Below are 18,086 nucleotides of genomic sequence, written 5' to 3' on the forward strand. Positions count from 1 at the left end.
GTGGCGGCAGAGAGAGAGGAAGAGAGAGAGGGCAAGTTAGAAGGGGTAAGACCGAGAGAGGAAGCAATAAGAGAAAGGGAGAGAAAGCGAGAACCAGAGAGGGGAGAGCGGAGAGAGAGAACAAGCACGAGGGAGGGAAAGAGAGAGAGAACAGGAGAGGGGCGCGAGAGAGAAAGAGCAGGAAAGAGAGAGAGATAGAGATAGAAAGAGAGAGAGAGAGAGAGAGAGAGAGAGAGAGAGAGAGAGAGAGAGAGAGAAAGGAGCACACAGACACGCACAAAAAAGGACAGAACCAATCCAGGTGCAGGGGGCGGCTCAGCTCTCCTCTCACCCCTCCCCCTTGGCCTGCATTCCAGCTCCTGCCAGGGACCCTGCTGCTTGAAGGAGATGGATGGTGGATCCTGGAGGCAGGGGCTCTGCTGCCCCCCACAGACGTGCCTGCGTCCGGAAGTGCTGATGATGCTGCGAGTCCGGCTCCCAGGCAGCTGCTGAGCTCGAGGCGAGCAGAGCGGCCGGGACCTGCTACCGGGGATGCTGCGGGCTCCTGCTTCGCCTCCGCCTCACTGTGTGCACCACCAGCCTCCTCAGATCCGGCCTCCCACCCGCGCCTCTCTGCTGCAGGCAGGCCCAGGGCACCTGTGTGCAGACTGCTGCCCCCCGGCCCAGCCCTGAGGTGCAGGGCTCGCTGCTGCTGCTTGCTGTCCATGGCCCCGCGTTCCAGACAGCCAGAGCGCATCTGCACGGTCCCCTCTGCTGAAGAGCCCTGCGTCCATCTCTGCCTCCAGCCCTGCACAGGCAGCTGAATGTACCCCTTCCTGCAGAGCTGCTGTCCACGCTCCTGTGGAGACTGCCGTCCAGAGTTCTGCACCCCAGCTCCGCAGACTGCTACAGCCTCTTTTGTATATCTCGCTGCCCAGATAGCTCTCCATGGTGCCGAACATCACTGCCCGCTGCCCGGCCCGCTGTCCGTGGTACTGACTAGCACACCCCGTTACCAGGTCCCCTGTCCTAGGTGCTGAACACCACTCCCGCTACCAGGTCCGCTGTCCTGGGTGCTGAATTGCATCCCCCTGCTGCCCGGCCTGCTCCACACCCTTCCGGATGCACTGTCCTCGCCAGGGGTTCTGTACCCATGTATCCCTTTTCCTCGCGGCTTTTGTCCAGCGTGCTGCAAATGACCTGCTATCCAGGGCGCTGAGTGCATGCACCTACTGCCATCCTGCGGTCCAGAGAGAAGGACCACCTTCCTGATGCCTGATCCCTCGGTGGCTGTATACGTTTGCTTTGTTCTTAAATAAGCCGCTTTCATGCGCAGACTGTAGACAGACCCGAGACGCTCAGGAAGCCTTCTCGGTTGCTTTTGGCTGTTCCCTTGTACAGAGGATATTTCACACCCTGGTTTAACAACCCCGGGAGCCATCACTGCTGTCCCTTTTCACCAGCTGGCTGACCTAGATGCACCTTTGCTCCAGCGGCAGGGACCCTTTGTCCCACTCCACATTTCTGGCTGCCACGTTATTGCTCCGCACATCAGCACCCCTGGGGCCAGTGGACCAGCGATGCCAATTATTGCGTCCCCAAGAGCCCCTGCCCGCCAAGTCGTGAACACGTATTCGTGCTGCGTTGCCTTACAGACAGGGCACACAACAAACGCCCACACCCTAGAGTGGCAGCGGGGGAAGGAAGGGAACATATTGATACGCGAGTTTTGAAACCTGCGTCCCTGTGCCTGATAAGCCGCCGAAAGCACGCTGCCATTACAAGGGACCTAGGAAGCCTGCGCGCCTACCAAGGAGGTGGGCCGCTTGTAGCCAGTAAGGCCAGTGAGGCACCGGAGGACCTCCTTGCACAAACAAGGCCTTGACTAGTTTTGAGAACCTAAGAACTCGACGACTGCAATGGGTTCTACATGCCACTGTTGGATCTTCGCTCCAGTATCCAGTTGAGAAAGACACTGCTGCAGTCCATTTGCCCAGTACCCCAGCTTGCGAAGCACCCTGCATGAGTTCAAAGAATGTCAGTGGCCATCAGTGGCCCTTCTTTAATATAGCTGTGAAGATTTCCATCTGAGACATCTTGCTTCTGTTGGTGGTAGGGTTGTCCTACCTGGAATACCATCATGGTAATAAGCTAAAATCCACTTAGATGTAGCTGAGTGGGCTACACTTTCCAAAATCCAGATGTTCTGAGCCGCGGAACCCAACTGGATTTAACCCTTGGATCACCACATCCCAGGTGGAGAGGCGTCTTGGGTGTTGTGCCCTCTTCCATGGTGAGGATGCCCATGGTGATGCTGTGAGTCTGAGTATGGCTGCTGGAAGGTTGCTGCTCTATGCGGGCCTCTCCCTAGCCCTCTGTGCCTTGGGCATGCTGGCCGTAGCCATCTGCTCGGACCACTGGTACGAAACTGATGCCCGGAGACACCGGGAGAGATGCAAGAGCCTCACCAACCGGAGAAGTGACCCGGGCTTCATTTATAACAACAACAACAACCTACCACTGCGAGCCAGCAGAGCCCGGCTGGACCACTGGGAAGGGAAGCTGCTGCTAGCACGGAACAGGCGGCAGCTCTTTGCAATGAGCGCGGTGGATAAATGCAACAGACAGTACAACTCCACCAACATGGGGCTCTGGAGGAAATGCCACCGGCAAGGCTTTGACCAAGACATTGAAGACCTGATTGAAAAAGGTAAGACATATTCCTTGCACAATGACCTGGACGTCTGCCTGGTATCACAGGGGCACATGGACTGTAGTATGATGAGGTTGGGCACCAGGGTGTGTCAATGGAAATGCCTGTGTCCGCTGTGTATTCGGAGTGATTGCTTGTGTGTGGCGTGCAAGTGGCACCTGCATAAACGGGCAGTGTAGTATCACAATCCTTCTGATTGATGCATGAAGGGGGCTTTTGAACATTGTTTTTCATCCTCCCATAAGGCGCTTGTGCGAGCCCTCGCTCTCACATGCATACAGATGCAACAGCAAACATACACGTGGCCTTGCAGTGCTGGCTAATGCACGCATGCAGTTGTTTTTGCATTCATAATTCACAGAAGTTTGCATATTCTGAAATAGTTGGATATAGTACAAGGTAAAACAACACCAAATGACAACCCAACAGATATCCCCAAACGTAGTTGTTTTTCTTTTATTATTATTTTTTCAGCTTTAAAAAAAATAATAATGATTCTGTCTCCTTTTCAACCGGCGTTATGTTTCTTTGGTCTGCCTCACAGGAGCCAGCAAACACATTAATGGTATGCAAAACCCCATTTTGTGATATCTATCTATCTATCTATCTATCTATCTATCTATCTATCTATCTATCTATCTATCTATCTATCTATCTATCTATCTATCTATCTATCTATCTATCTATCTATCTATCTATCTATCTATCTATCTATCTATCTATCTATCTATCTATCTATCTATCTATCTATCTATTGAATACAATAGTTTCTATAGCCAACCATCCATCCATCCATCCATCCATCCATCCATCCATCCATCCATCCATCCATCCATCCATCCATCCATCCATCCATCCATCCAATCTAATTACACATCCATCCATAATTATCATTAATAACAGTGCTTAATGTGTAAACATATAAAAAAGTACAGGAGCCTGCGATAGTATTACCAATTGCCAGGTTTGCTGAATACCAAGTCTGTCTTTAACTGATTCCAGACCATGCCTCTTTTTTTCACCACCCTATATTTCGAGTCTCAGTATTTACCCCTTTAGGTTTTTTCCTTCATGTTTTTTTCCCCTTCATTGCTTCATTGTTTTCGTATAATTCTCTTCCGTCTTCTTCCTCCCTTTTCACCCTTTGTCTCTTGCGCTGGGTTAAAATTCGGATGATTAAAAATAATTTCCTGCCCTCCAAAAGGAGTGTGGGTGCAAATCATGTGCAATCGCAGGCACAGGTTAAGTACTGAATACGTGATAACATTAGACGGGGGTGGGGGTGGGGGCTGGGGGTGGTATGCATCTATCCACACATCTACTTGTTCCTTAAGCCAATCATCCATTTAAAGATTCATCCTCCACCCACCTACTCACCCAGCCAATCCTCCTTGCCCCATCTCTGAAGTCCGTCCACCCACCCACCCACCCACCCACGTTTATGGATGGATACAATTGTTTGCCATGCTGAAGAGTCTCTGGTTGGCTATAACATTGCAACAGATCATGTGTTTCAGGCGTTTCCCTCAGCCAGATTCTTCGATATATTAGAGGCTTCCTAGTCTGGAATGCTCCAGAGGGTGTTTTAATTGGGATTATGACTTTGGTCTCATCTAAATGTGTGTGTTATGCTTTTATATTCCTTTGCTGCTTCATGTGCTGCTTACAAGGATGCGGGCTAGCACAAGATCAGTTGTGAGCAGCAAAAGGTACTTAATAGGACGTGTTCTTAAGAGCCCAAGAGAACATTAGGACCAGATATTCATCCGGGAGGGACTAGCATTGTGTGTTACCTTGAGGCTTTTGGTTGCCATCAGTTGCGCGTTGGTTCCTCTGTTGACGGGAATGCTTGCCCTCAAAGGTTCCGGAGGGATGGGTCTTCAGTACAGCTTGGGCAGTTTAGTAAGGGACAATTGCTGTCATTCCTGCCTACTGCTCAACCATGTGGCTTCAATGTCCATGGGCATTGGCACAGTGCCCATTACCATGCACACCATTCCCTCTCTGGAACAGCGCTTCTGCTATAGAAGGCTTCTCCAGAAGGGCGAAGACTATCTAGCGATGGGCTACCTCCAGGATGTAACCACAACTGCAAACGCCCAATGAGCACGTGCGTAGCGATTTCAATATGACAGGCTAGTGGCCTGAGGGACATATACATACTTGAGCAATGCAAACAAAGCAGAGGCCTCGATCATTTGCAAGAGAGAAGGCCATACCTATAACTGAGAGCAAGATGTGGTGTGTGTGGGGGGGAGGGGGGGCATGGTACACTCTCAAAGGGTGAACAGAGAACATAGCGAGCCACTCAGAAGTTTATTTGAGAAGATGAACAAATTGCCAATAGAATGCTGTTTTCTTCTTTGCCTGCGGCCTGTTACGTCAAGCGTTTTAAAGGTCCACACAGAGGAGCTGGAACAATGCACCCAGAGTCATCAGGACCGCCCCAGCCCTGCTCCAGGTTAGGAAAGGGCTGAAGCCTTGCCTCTTTAAAGAACGCTCCATCCCACCCCAGCCCTGTTCCAGGGTAGGAAAGGGCTGAAGCCTTGCCTCTTTAAAGAACGCTCCATCCCACCCCAGCCCTGTTCCAGGGTAGGAAAGGGCTGAAGCCTTGCCTCTTTAAAGAACGCTCCATCCCACCCCAGCCCTGTTCCAGGGTAGGAAAGGGCTGAAGCCTTGCCTCTTTAAAGAACGCTCCATCCCACCCCAGCCCTGTTCCAGGGTAGGAAAAGGCTGAAGCCTTGCCTCTTTAAAGAACGCTCCATCCCACCCCAGCCCTGTTCCAGGGTAGGAAAGGGCTGAAGCCTTGCCTCTTTAAAGAACGCTCCATCCCACCCCAGCCCTGTTCCAGGGTAGGAAAGGGCTGAAGCCTTGCCTCTTTAAAGAACGCTCCATCCCACCCCAGCCCTGTTCCAGGGTAGGAAAGGGCTGAAGCCTTGCCTCTTTAAAGAACGCTCCATCCCACCCCAGCCCTGTTCCAGGGTAGGAAAGGGCTGAAGCCGTGCCTCTTTAAAGAACGCTCCATCCCACCCCAGCCCTGCTCCAGGTTAGGAAAGGGCTGAAGCCTTGCCTCTTTAAAGAACGCTCCATCCCACCCCAGCCCTGTTCCAGGGTAGGAAAGGGCTGAAGCCTTGCCTCTTTAAAGAACGCTCCATCCCACCCCAGCCCTGTTCCAGGTTAGGAAAGGGCTGAAGCCTTGCCTCTTTAAAGAACGCTCCATCCCACCCCAGCCCTGTTCCAGGGTAGGAAAGGATTGAAGCCTTGCCTCTTTAAAGAACGCTCCATCCCACCCCAGCCCTGTTCCAGGTTAGGAAAGGGCTGAAGCCTTGCCTCTTTAAAGAACGCTCCATCCCACCCCAGCCCTGCTCCAGGTTAGGAAAGGGCTGAAGCCTTGCCTCTTTAAAGAACGCTCCATCCCACCCCAGCCCTGTTCCAGGGTAGGAAAGGGCTGAAGCCTTGCCTCTTTAAAGAAGGCTCCATCCCACCCCAGCCCTGTTCCAGGGTAGGAAAGGGCTGAAGCCTTGCCTCTTTAAAGAACGCTCCATCCCACCCCAGCCCTGTTCCAGGTTAGGAAAGGGCTGAAGCCTTGCCTCTTTAAAGAACACTCCATCCCACCCCAGCCCTGTTCCAGGTTAGGAAAGGGCTGAAGCCTTGCCTCTTTAAAGAACGCTCCATCCCACCCCAGCCCTGTTCCAGGTTAGGAAAGGGCTGAAGCCTTGCCTCTTTAAAGAACGCTCCATCCCACCCCAGCCCTGTTCCAGGGTAGGAAAGGGCTGAAGCCTTGCCTCTTTAAAGAACGCTCCATCCCACCCCAGCCCTGTTCCAGGTTAGGAAAGGGCTGAAGCCTTGCCTCTTTAAAGAACGCTCCATCCCACCCCAGCCCTGTTCCAGGTTAGGAAAGGGCTGAAGCCTTGCCTCTTTAAAGAACGCTCCATCCCACCCCAGCCCTGTTCCAGGTTAGGAAAGGGCTGAAGCCTTGCCTCTTTAAAGAACGCTCCATCCCACCCCAGCCCTGTTCCAGGTTAGGAAAGGGCTGAAGCCTTGCCTCTTTAAAGAACGCTCCATCCCACCCCAGCCCTGTTCCAGGTTAGGAAAGGGCTGAAGCCTTGCCTCTTTAAAGAACGCTCCATCCCACCCCAGCCCTGTTCCAGGGTAGGAAAGGGCTGAAGCCTTGCCTCTTTAAAGAACGCTCCATCCCACCCCAGCCCTGTTCCAGGTTAGGAAAGGGCTGAAGCCTTGCCTCTTTAAAGAACGCTCCATCCCACCCCAGCCCTGTTCCAGGTTAGGAAAGGGCTGAAGCCTTGCCTCTTTAAAGAACGCTCCATCCCACCCCAGCCCTGTTCCAGGTTAGGAAAGGGCTGAAGCCTTGCCTCTTTAAAGAACGCTCCATCCCACCCCAGCCCTGTTCCAGGGTAGGAAAGGGCTGAAGCCTTGCCTCTTTAAAGAACGCTCCATCCCACCCCAGCCCTGTTCCAGGTTAGGAAAGGGCTGAAGCCTTGCCTCTTTAAAGAACGCTCCATCCCACCCCAGCCCTGTTCCAGGGTAGGAAAGGGCTGAAGCCTTGCCCCTTTAAAGAACACTCCATCCCACCCCAGCCCTGTTCCAGGTTAGGAAAGGGCTGAAGCCTTGCCTCTTTAAAGAACGCTCCATCCCACCCCAGCCCTGTTCCAGGGTAGGAAAGGGCTGAAGCCTTGCCTCTTTAAAGAACGCTCCATCCCACCCCAGCCCTGTTCCAGGGTAGGAAAGGGCTGAAGCCTTGCCTCTTTAAAGAACACTCCATCACACCCCAGCCCTGCTCCAGGTTAGGAAAGGGCTGAAGCCTTGCCTCTTTAAAGAACGCTCCATCCCACCCCAGCCCTGTTCCAGGGTAGGAAAGGGCTGAAGCCTTGCCTCTTTAAAGAACGCTCCATCCCACCCCAGCCCTGCTCCAGGTTAGGAAAGGGCTGAAGCCTTGCCTCTTTAAAGAACGCTCCATCCCACCCCAGCCCTGCTCCAGGTTAGGAAAGGGCTGAAGCCTTGCCTCTTTAAAGAACGCTCCATCCCACCCCAGCCCTGTTCCAGGGTAGGAAAGGGCTGAAGCCTTGCCTCTTTAAAGAACGCTCCATCCCACCCCAGCCCTGTTCCAGGTTAGGAAAGGGCTGAAGCCTTGCCTCTTTAAAGAACGCTCCATCCCACCCCAGCCCTGTTCCAGGGTAGGAAAGGGCTGAAGCCTTGCCTCTTTAAAGAACGCTCCATCCCACCCCAGCCCTGTTCCAGGTTAGGAAAGGGCTGAAGCCTTGCCTCTTTAAAGAACGCTCCATCACAATGTGTACCCATCCACAGCTTGACTTCCCCTCTCTGTCTCTCTGCTCGTCTTTAACGTGTAGAGTGCTGTGCTGCCTTTGGGCGAGGTTAGTGCTATGGAAATAAATGTACACACAACCAGAAACTGAAGCTGAAGGCTCAAATTCCAGGTGCAATATTTAGAAAGTGTAGAACATTCTACAGGTTTCTATTCTTCAGAAAGTTAACTGGAAGGTTTCATAACTTTAAGAATTTGGGGTCATATGTATGAATTACTGGTCATGAACAATTGGTTGCAATTTGCAACAAGTATGTTTGCGACCAGTAAAACATTTTACAAACCGACCAATATATTAATAGGTGAGTTCATGAAACTACAATTTGAAGTGGGTCACAAACCAGCTAACTTTATACAAATTACTGATGCAGATTTCAAATTAGGACTCACCCAAATGGTGGCCATCACAGGAATGCTGTGCTGAAAGGCTTAGCAGACCCCCCTGCCTGTGATTGCATTTCAACAAAACAAATATTTTTTACAAGTAAATGCAGCCAATTTTCCTTAAAGAAAACGAGGTTGCATTTGAAAAAGGAAATTTACTTTTTTTTAAAAATGTGTTTGAAAGTTGGCAGTGGTGCTGTCTCTCCAACAATTTATTTTTTACATTCACCAGGGGAAGGAGTCAAAAGAGAACCAATAACGTTTTGCAAATGGTTTAGCACCCCAACTAAAGAGTCAGCAATTTTCAATAATTTGCAACTGGATTTAAATCACCAAAATATTGTTACACCTCACATCAATTCAGAATTTGGAAGAGGCACCTACAACATTCCTCTGTTTACTGACCCCCTAAATTGGGATGCATAACACATTTTTGCAGTCGCAAGCACCTGGAGTATTTGTGACCCCAAAAAAATGGTTGCTAGATCTGGCCCTTGTTTCTTAGCTATCACCAAAGCCAATACTAGCCATAATATCTGATGCCAGTTGAATTCAATGTAAATTGCAAACGCATTTATCAATGTTAGCACTAGAGATCTGCCACGTTTCCCTCCAGTAACCAAGTATGAGATAACATGGTCTTCTTACAATAGTTTTAACGTGCATTGTGTCTTTTTGCAAAACCATCTTTCCTTTTATATCTACTGAACCCGACCACAAAAGCTTTTGATGTATGCAAAACTATTTCTTCACAGAAATTTAATTCACATGTAATTATTCATGCGTGTCCTTAAAGTTCACATTGTTATTTCAATTCCATATCCATTGCATTTTAATTAAGAGAAATGTATTTTCAAAAAAGAAGACAGGCACCTGAATTGATTAACTTTGGCCCTCACCAAAGGAAGATTCAGTGGATCGCCATGAGTTATTGATCTCACACGTTACCTGGCCATCCAGCGGTTCATTTAGAAAGATATCCCTGGTCACGGTGTGGTCTTCCGGCTAAATATGGCCTGTGATGAAACAGTTGCAAAAGTTCATAAAGCAATCAATCCCACCTGGCTCGCTTGCAGGGAATTTCCAGGGATGGCATCTCCCAGTAGAAATAAAAGTTACCACCTTCAACAGTAATGCAATGTGGCCTCTGGCAGGAGGGAGCTCAGAGAAATAAATGTGATGTCTGCGTCTAGGAACCAGGTCTGTTGCTTGGGTTGGGGTTCTATGATAAGATGGCGCAGCGGAGGGAAGTATATGAGAGCCCGTGATGTCCTCGCCTTCTGGGCACTGTAGGACATTCTTCATCATGTAGAATCATTCAAAGCAAGTTTGTTGATGTCGCCATCATTGTTTCGAAAGCTATTTGTCTTTGTGGTGATTTACATTAGAAGGTCAGCTACATCTGCCTTCTCTCATGGTTTCTGACTTTTGTTCCAACTCCACTGGTGGTTACTTCCCGACTCAGGAGCCTGGAAGCTTCTATGGGGAATCATTTGCTCTTGTAAAATGTGCAGCAAGACGTTCAGTACAAAGCCACTGTAAATTGGCCCCATTTCAAAATAGCATAGTCTTGCAGTATAATAGGCATTGCTACTCCCTCCCCTGCCCTATACTCAATTCACAGACCTCTCATTGCCCACATTCTCTGGTTGTTCTTCAATGTCCTGCTATTAGATCCCAGGTTTGTATAATTTAGCTCAATTTAGGACTCTGAGCAGATGGGCGATGTATGCCCTCAGATTGTCACTCATTATGAACTTACCTCTACCCATGTCCAACATCATCATCCCTAAACTTACCACCAACTTTAATGTTACCATATTACTCCACGTTTGCCCCAAGAAAATTTACCATAGTGCTAGCCTACTAACCTTTCGTTTCTGCTTCCTGCTTCACTGTCAACACACCTCTCCTCGCGTCTCACACCAAATGTCCCACAATGTCACTTTAGCGCTCTTACAACCCTAATGAAAATGTAGCAATCCCTATGTGAGTCAGTGGTGACGTACTGCTACCCATCTTCCCCAACATCAAATTGCCACTCAGATTGTACTCCAATGTCAACTTGCCACTCTTAACACACATCATTGTCGGCTTAATACTTAGGGGCTTATTTATGAGCCCCTTGCGACACTTTTGCGCCGCTGTTGCGTCCCTTTTCGAGACACAGCAGTGGCATAAATATTGTGCCACGTTGCGCCATATTTACCAAGTGACACCTCTAGGCAGATGCATCACTTTGCAGAACCCTGCGCTACATTATACCTGTGTCAGGTTTAATGTACGCAGGATGGGCGTTTCCCCGCAAGAAAGCCTTGTAAAAGTGGAGCAGAGAAATCTATCAGATTTCACAGCGCCACTTCTAGGACGCCACTGTGTCAAAACCGTACGCCTGCCTCATAGCAGGCGTAAGGGTGACGCAGTGCAATAGGTATAGGCCTCCCCATGCATTGCTGAAGTTGTGTCATGCTTACGACACAACTCCAGCAATGTGTGAGTTTTGCACAGACAGATACATCAGGATTCCTGACGCATCTGTCAATCCTTGCAACATGGAGCACCGAACAGTAAATATGGCGCATCTATGGTGTCTCACGGAGGGCGCAGTGAAAAGTGTTGCACCGCTGTTTTATCGATGCAACACTTTTCATATATGAGGCCCTCAACATTTCCCTTAGTTTTATCTTCTCGGTCCATCTTTATCCAGGCTCATCTCAGCATGCCCCATACGGCTCAGTCTAATCTTACCAATCGCTATCTGACACACTCTCAAGTTACCACTATCTAAGTCCTTGAATGTCACCTTATCTCTCCTCATTGTCAGCCGATCCTTTCCTATGTGGTCCTACGTCAAGGCGGCTTGCCTAGGTGATCAAAGGTTCATTGACTAGTACCTGTGGGCATCAAAATCCACCTAACTCTGCCTAAATGCCCCACTCTAAGATAAATATTATCCACCGGCCCTGTTATTCTTTTCCTTTCCAGGGTTCCTAATATCTCTTTTTTGGCCCACAGGTCTGGATATTTGACTCCTGCCTCTCCTATGCACCTAATATTCACTGTTTGCTCATGTACACTGATCAATGATTTGTGCCCTGGCAGTGGCTCCATGCTTCCTATTCCATTCACCCTGGCAGTGACTTCATATCTTGTGTGCCTTGTCATTTACAGCCTTTCCCACATGCCCGGTATCAATCTTGCTCTGCCTTCCTTCTTATTGGCTTTCTGCACCACCTGCCTTGAGAAAGGCTTCCTGGTCCATAAGATCTAATCCACGTGCCCTGAAATACGCTTCTTGCCCTACAAATCTTGATGGTTGATCCCATCCTGTTTCTGTTGCTATTGTATCCAGGCCCCAGACACTTGTGTGCAGTCTGGAATGAAGTCTTTTTAGGGGGTCAGGGGGATGAGAATGTCCTACTTCTTCCTTCCACTCATCTTTGTGAACCTGCTGACTGCCATTGTCCACGAAGAACAACCCCATTGAAGTCAGGCAGGTTGAATGGGTAGAATCCGGGTCTATCAGCGATGCCATGTCTGCTCATATAGATCAATGCGCTGGAAATATATTTCACTTACTGTGTCACCAGTTATGTTATTTGGCCAGAGACACAATTCCATGGAAACTTTAAGATGCACATTTGATTGAGTATTTGATCTTTCAAGTCATTGCATGAAATAAAAGCAGTGGGACATGTTCACAAAGGCATTTTGAAGAACTCCTGTAGCACTGTTTTATGTACTCTTACATACTTGTGTCTTGGCACCAAAATATCAAAAATGAGAATAAAATAGGAAGATTCAGGGAAGATAACACATATAATACAAAGAGAAAAGAATGCCCTCTTTGCACATTAACCAATAGGGAGCTGGACATGTCATGCAGATTCACAAACACATGTCAGTATGTAGAAGAGTACCCCGGAAGGGCTCATAAACGTTTTGTTTTTATAGGCCTCAGTAAGTTCAGTGTTAAGAAAGCATCTTATAGGATTTTTTTATAGGCAATGCTGTCAGTTATCCATAACAGATCAGTGGTCCTCTCAGTGTAGAGTTCACGCCTCTTCTTTCATCACCTTTAGTGAAATAGAAAGTACATTTTCTGCAAATTATACACAAGTTTATTGGACCAGCATTTTCTATCAGAGGACCCACCCTAAAATAAAGATAACGTGTGACAACTGTGCAGGGAAATGTGGCCCTGGGTTTGGCCCTAGTTGTATCTCTCAAGTTACACCATGAAAGAGGCAGGACCCAGGCCTGAGCAGTGGGAACAACGCCTGGTTCTGAGTTCTTTCAAGGCTCAAGGGATGACAGGATGGATGGAAGAGGGAGTCTTACAAGGAATGCGACTGTAAACAGCAATTACAGGGACCAGCAACATCACTGCCTTCAAATTAAACAGGCATTAAACAAAGCAGTACTTACCCCGTCTTAGGGAGTTTAAATACTAGGTTTGACAATATGACAATACTCATAATTAGTACTGCTAGAGCTGCCACGGAGTCAGCGGTGCAGCCCTCAGCAACTTACGGCCTGACGCACAAAGACGTTTCAGGGAATCGTCTTGGCATAGTGCTGGCCTCGGTGTGACTTACACTGGGATTTCCAGGAGTAACATATTCTTACTTACAGAAAAAGATTTGTGAATTGGGCAGCAAGGTCCTGATCTAGACTTTGAAGTTTGGTTTAATGTCCACCAGGGCAATGGGGCACTTTACTATGTCACCCTGACAGATATCTGGTTCAACACATTTAAATATGTCTGATGGCTCCACACACATCTCTATACATTGGCAGGAACCGCTCTTAAAGCGGTTCCTGTCAGTGCTGGAAAAGTTTGATGGATGGCTCTGTCAAACATGGTGGATGGCTGACAACCTTTCCAAAATTCTACATTTTTCATAAACAAACTCCCAAATTGGGAGTTTGTTTTTGAAAAATGTAAAATGAATGGTACCCACACCCTGGGAGGTTTCCCCGTGATGTGGTTGGGAGGGTGACTTTGTATTTTTACTGTCTCAAAACCTGGCAGTGATAGACAGACCAAAGCCATCAGACAGCCCACTTTAAATTGGGCAGATGGTCGGATGGCTTACCTCTGAACTCTGCTAGGCTATTGCAGGAGTATGTCGGTGACGAGGTAGGAGTAGGCTCTGTCGTGGACATACGGTTGGTCCACCCAGGCGGGTGGCCTGACCAAGGGTTTGGCAGAGAGGGCATCCCGTACCTGCTGCTCTCTGTTCGACCTCTAAATCAGTCTCTTAGTCGCCAACAGTGCGTGTTTGAACAGTGTAAGGCATAGGAATTAAGTCACTATCGGCTTCAGTACTGGTAGTGCAATCTATAGTAACACGGCAACTATCAGTACTAGTATCACCAATGGACGTCATAGTAACTAAGTGACTATCAGTGCATGTGGTACTGCCACAGCTACAGCCAGTGACAATACTACAATGCCTCCCCAGCAGTACAGTCGCCATCAGTGGCAGTATCACCACTGGAGTAGTGTCTGCTTGAATCAGTGCACTAGAGCAGAGCACCAACTTTGGCTCACCAGCCATTAATGTCTTCTAAGTGCCACCAGCCCTAGCGGCTGTGTAATTATCAAAACTCAGTACAACTAGTACACGCCTTTGTATCTCAGTGACCATTAGTTCTCAGTGCCCCTCGTGCAAGGCTTTGTTGCTTTGTCATAAAGTCTTAGCACTACAAATCTGAGCCTTAGTGGCTCCGTCACCATCAGTGGCACTACCAACAGTGAACGTCTTAATAACTCAGCTACCTTACTGCCAGTACCAATAACGCAAGGTTTTTAACCCAGTCGACGTTAGTGTTAGTGCCCTCGTGCAAACCTTACAATTCAGTGACGATCGTTGCCAATACCACCACTGAAAGCTTTAGTAGTTCAGTTACCATCAGTACCCCAGCCAAGCCTTACTTGTTGATTCACTACTAGTGATAGTACAACAGTGTGTGTTTTATATGATACATTAATCTCAGTGTTGCAGTATGACAATGAAACCCTTAGTAGCACAGAACTATCAGTGTCATTTCAACTAGTGCAACTATAGTAACCAGGTTATCACCAGTACTATTTCTGGTAGCAAAGTCCTCTGTGACCTAGTCACTATCAGTGTACTAGAAGCACCAGTGGAAACCCTGGAAACCCAGTCACCAAGGGCAGCAAATGCAAGCCTTATTAACTCCTAACACCACCAGTGTCTCACTGACCTAACTGCAAGCATGAGGAACTCAGTCAGCATCAGTGACAGTACTGCCACTGACAACACTGACAACTCCTATCCCCATCAGGGACTCACTGCCACCATTGCATATGTTAGGAACTCATTCATCAGCAGTGACAGTACTTCCACTGACAGCACTGATAACTCATATCAGTATCATGGCCTCACTGCCATCACTGCACACATTAGAAACTCAGTCACCATCAGTGGCAGTACTGCCAGTGATAGCATTGATAGCCATAAGGATTTCACTGTGCCCTTGCATGCACGAGAAACCTAGTCACCACCAGTACTGCCAGGGATGGCATTGACCGTACTGCCAGTGATGGCATTGGCAGTACTGCCAGTGATGGCATTGACCGTACTGCCAGTGATGGCATTGGCAGTACTTTCAGTGATGGCATTGACAGTATAGCCAGTTATAGCATTGATAGTACTGCCAGTTATAACATTGACAGTACTGGCAGTGATTGCATTGACAGTTCTGCCAGTGATAGCATTGACAGTACTGCCATTTATAGCATTGGCAGTACTGCCAGTGATGGCATTGATAGTACTGCTAGTGATGGCATTGACAGCACTGCCAGTGATGGCATTGGTAGTACTGCCAGTGATAGCATTGACAGTACTGCTAGTGATGGCATTGACAGCAGTGATGGCATTGACAGCACTGCCAGTGATAGCATTGACACTACTCCCAGTGATGGCATTGGCAGTACTGCCAGTGATAGCATTGACAGTACTGCCAGTGATGGCATTGACAGTACTGCCAGTGATGGCATTGGTAGTACTGCCAGTGATAGCATTGACAGTACTGCCAGTGATGGCATTGACAGTACTGCCAGTGATAACATTGACAGTACTGCTAGTGATGGCATTGACAGAACTGCTAGTGATGGCATTGACAGCAGTGATTGCATTGACAGCACTGCCAGTGATGGCATTGACCGTACTGCCAGTGATGGCATTGCCAGTACTGTCAGTTATTGCATTGACAGTACTGCCAGCGATATCATTGGCAGTACTGACAGTGATGGCATTGACAGTACTGCCAGTGATAGCATTGACAGTACGGCCAGTGATGGCATTGATAGTACTGCCAGTGATGGCGTTGATAGTGCTGCTAGTGATGGCATTGACAATGCTGCCAGTGATGGCATTGACAGCAGTGATTGCATTGACAGTACTGCCAGTGATGGCATTGACCGTACTGCCAGTGATGGTATTGACAGTACTGCCAGGTATTGCATTGAAAGTACTGCCAGCGATAGCATTAGCAGTACTGACAGTGATGGCATTGACAGTACTGCCAGTGATTGCATTTACAGCAGTGTTGGCATTGACAGTACTGCCAGTGAAGGCATTGACAGTTTTGCCAGTGATAGCATTGACAGTACGGCCAGTGATGGCATTGGCAGTACCGCCAGTTATAGCATTTACAATACTGCCAGTGATGGCATTGACAGTACTGCCAGTGATGGCATTGATAGTGCTGCCAGTGATAGCATTGGCAGTACTGCAGTGATGGCATTGACAGTGTATCCAGTTATAGCATTAATAGTACTGCCAGTTATAGCATTGACAGTACTGGCAGTGATTGCATTGACAGGTCTGCCAGTGATAGCATTGACAGTACTGCCATTTATAGCATTGACAGTACTGCCAGTGATGGCATTGATAGTACTGCTAGTGATGGCATTGACAGCACTGCCAGTGATGGCATTGGTAGTACTGCCAGTGATAGCATTGACAGTACTGCTAGTGATGGCATTGACAGCAGTGATGGCATTGACAGCACTGCCAGTGATAGCATTGACACTACTCCCAGTGATGGCATTGGCAGTACTGCCAGTGATAGCATTGACAGTACTGCCAGTCATGGCATTGACAGTACTGCCAGTGATGGCATTGATAGTGCTGCCAGTGATAACATTGACAGTACTGCTAGTGATGGCATCGACATAACTTCTAGTGATGGCATTGACAGCAGTGATGGCATTGACAGCACTGCCAGTGATGGCATTGATGGCATTGACAGTACTGCCAGTGATGGCATTGACCGTACTGCCAGTGATGGCATAGTACGGCCAGAGATGGCATTGGCAGTACTGCCAATTATAGCATTTACAGTACTGCCAGTGATGGCATTGATAGTACTGCCAGTGATGGCGTTGATAGTGCTGCTAGTGATGGCATTGACAATGCTGCCAGTGATGGCATTGACAGCAGTGATTGCATTGACAGTACTGCCAGTGATGGCATTGACCGTACTGCCAGTGATGGTATTGACAGTACTTCCAGTTATTGCATTGAAAGTACTCCCAGCGATAGCATTAGCAGTACTGACAGTGATGGCATTGACAGCAGTGTTGGCATTGACAGTACTGCCAGTGATGGCATTGACAGTTCTGCCAGTGATGGCACTGATAGTACTGCCAGTGATAGCATTGACAGTACGGCCAGTGATGGCATTGCCAGTACTGCCAGTGATGGCATTGATAGTGCTGCCAGTGATAGAATTGGCAGTACTGCCAGTGCTGGCATTGACAGAACTGCCAGTGATGGCATTGACAGTACCGCCAGTGATGGCATTGACAGTGATGACATTGGCAGCAGTGATGGTATTGACAGTACTGCCAGTGATGGCACTGACCGTACTGCCAGTGATGGCATTGACAGTACTGCCAGTTATAGCATTGATAGTATTGCCATTGATAGCACTGGCAGTACTGCCAGTTTAAGCATTGGCAGTACTGCCAGTGATAGCATTGACACTACTCCCAGGGATGGCATTGACAGTACTGCCAGTGATGGCATTGACACTTTTCCCAATTATGGCATTGACAGTACTGGGAGTGATGGCATTGAGCGTGCTGCCAGTTATAGCATTGGCAGTACTGACAGTGATAGCATTGGCAGTAAGTACTGCCAGTAATGGCATTGACAGCACTGCCTGTGATGGCATGGACAGTACTGCCAGTGGTGGCTTTGATGGCAGTAAGTACTGCCAGTAATGGCATTGACAGCACTGCCTGTGATGGCATGGACAGTACTGCCAGTGGTGGCTTTAATGACTTATATCATCATTAATCTCTCCCTGCCCCCTTCTAATCATGGAAACTCAGCCACCAGCAGTGACAGTACTACCAGTGATGGCATTAATAACTCATATCACCACCAGGGCCTCACGGGCCCCATTGTAAACATTATTACCTCAGTACATATCATGGCAGTGATACCACTGATCACTTTAGTGGTTTCACGGTCCCAATTGCATAGATTAGAAACTCAGTCACCATCAGTGCCAGTACTGCTAATGATAGCATTCACCACACAAATCAAATCATCATCAGGGCCTCACTGCCACCATTCCAAACATTAGAAACTCAGTCACAATCAGTGACCTACTGTCAATGCAAAA

At 48.4% G+C, this 18,086-nt stretch overlaps 1 protein-coding gene across 1 annotated transcript in view; it reads left to right on the forward strand.

The window, feature by feature from the left end:
- Nucleotides 1-239: 239 nt before the first annotated feature.
- Nucleotides 240-18,086, forward strand: part of TMEM178B (transmembrane protein 178B) — a 652,763-nt gene continuing 634,916 nt past the window's right edge. The window contains exon 1 of the mRNA XM_085651933.1: nt 240-2,689. Within this exon, the coding sequence (XP_085508059.1) occupies nt 2,308-2,689 (382 nt within the window). The 5' untranslated portion in view covers nt 240-2,307. The remainder of the gene's footprint in view (nt 2,690-18,086) is intronic.

This window comes from Triturus cristatus, chromosome 4_1, assembly GCF_964204655.1.
Source record: "Triturus cristatus chromosome 4_1, aTriCri1.1, whole genome shotgun sequence".
Classification (NCBI taxonomy): Eukaryota; Metazoa; Chordata; class Amphibia; order Caudata; family Salamandridae; genus Triturus; species Triturus cristatus.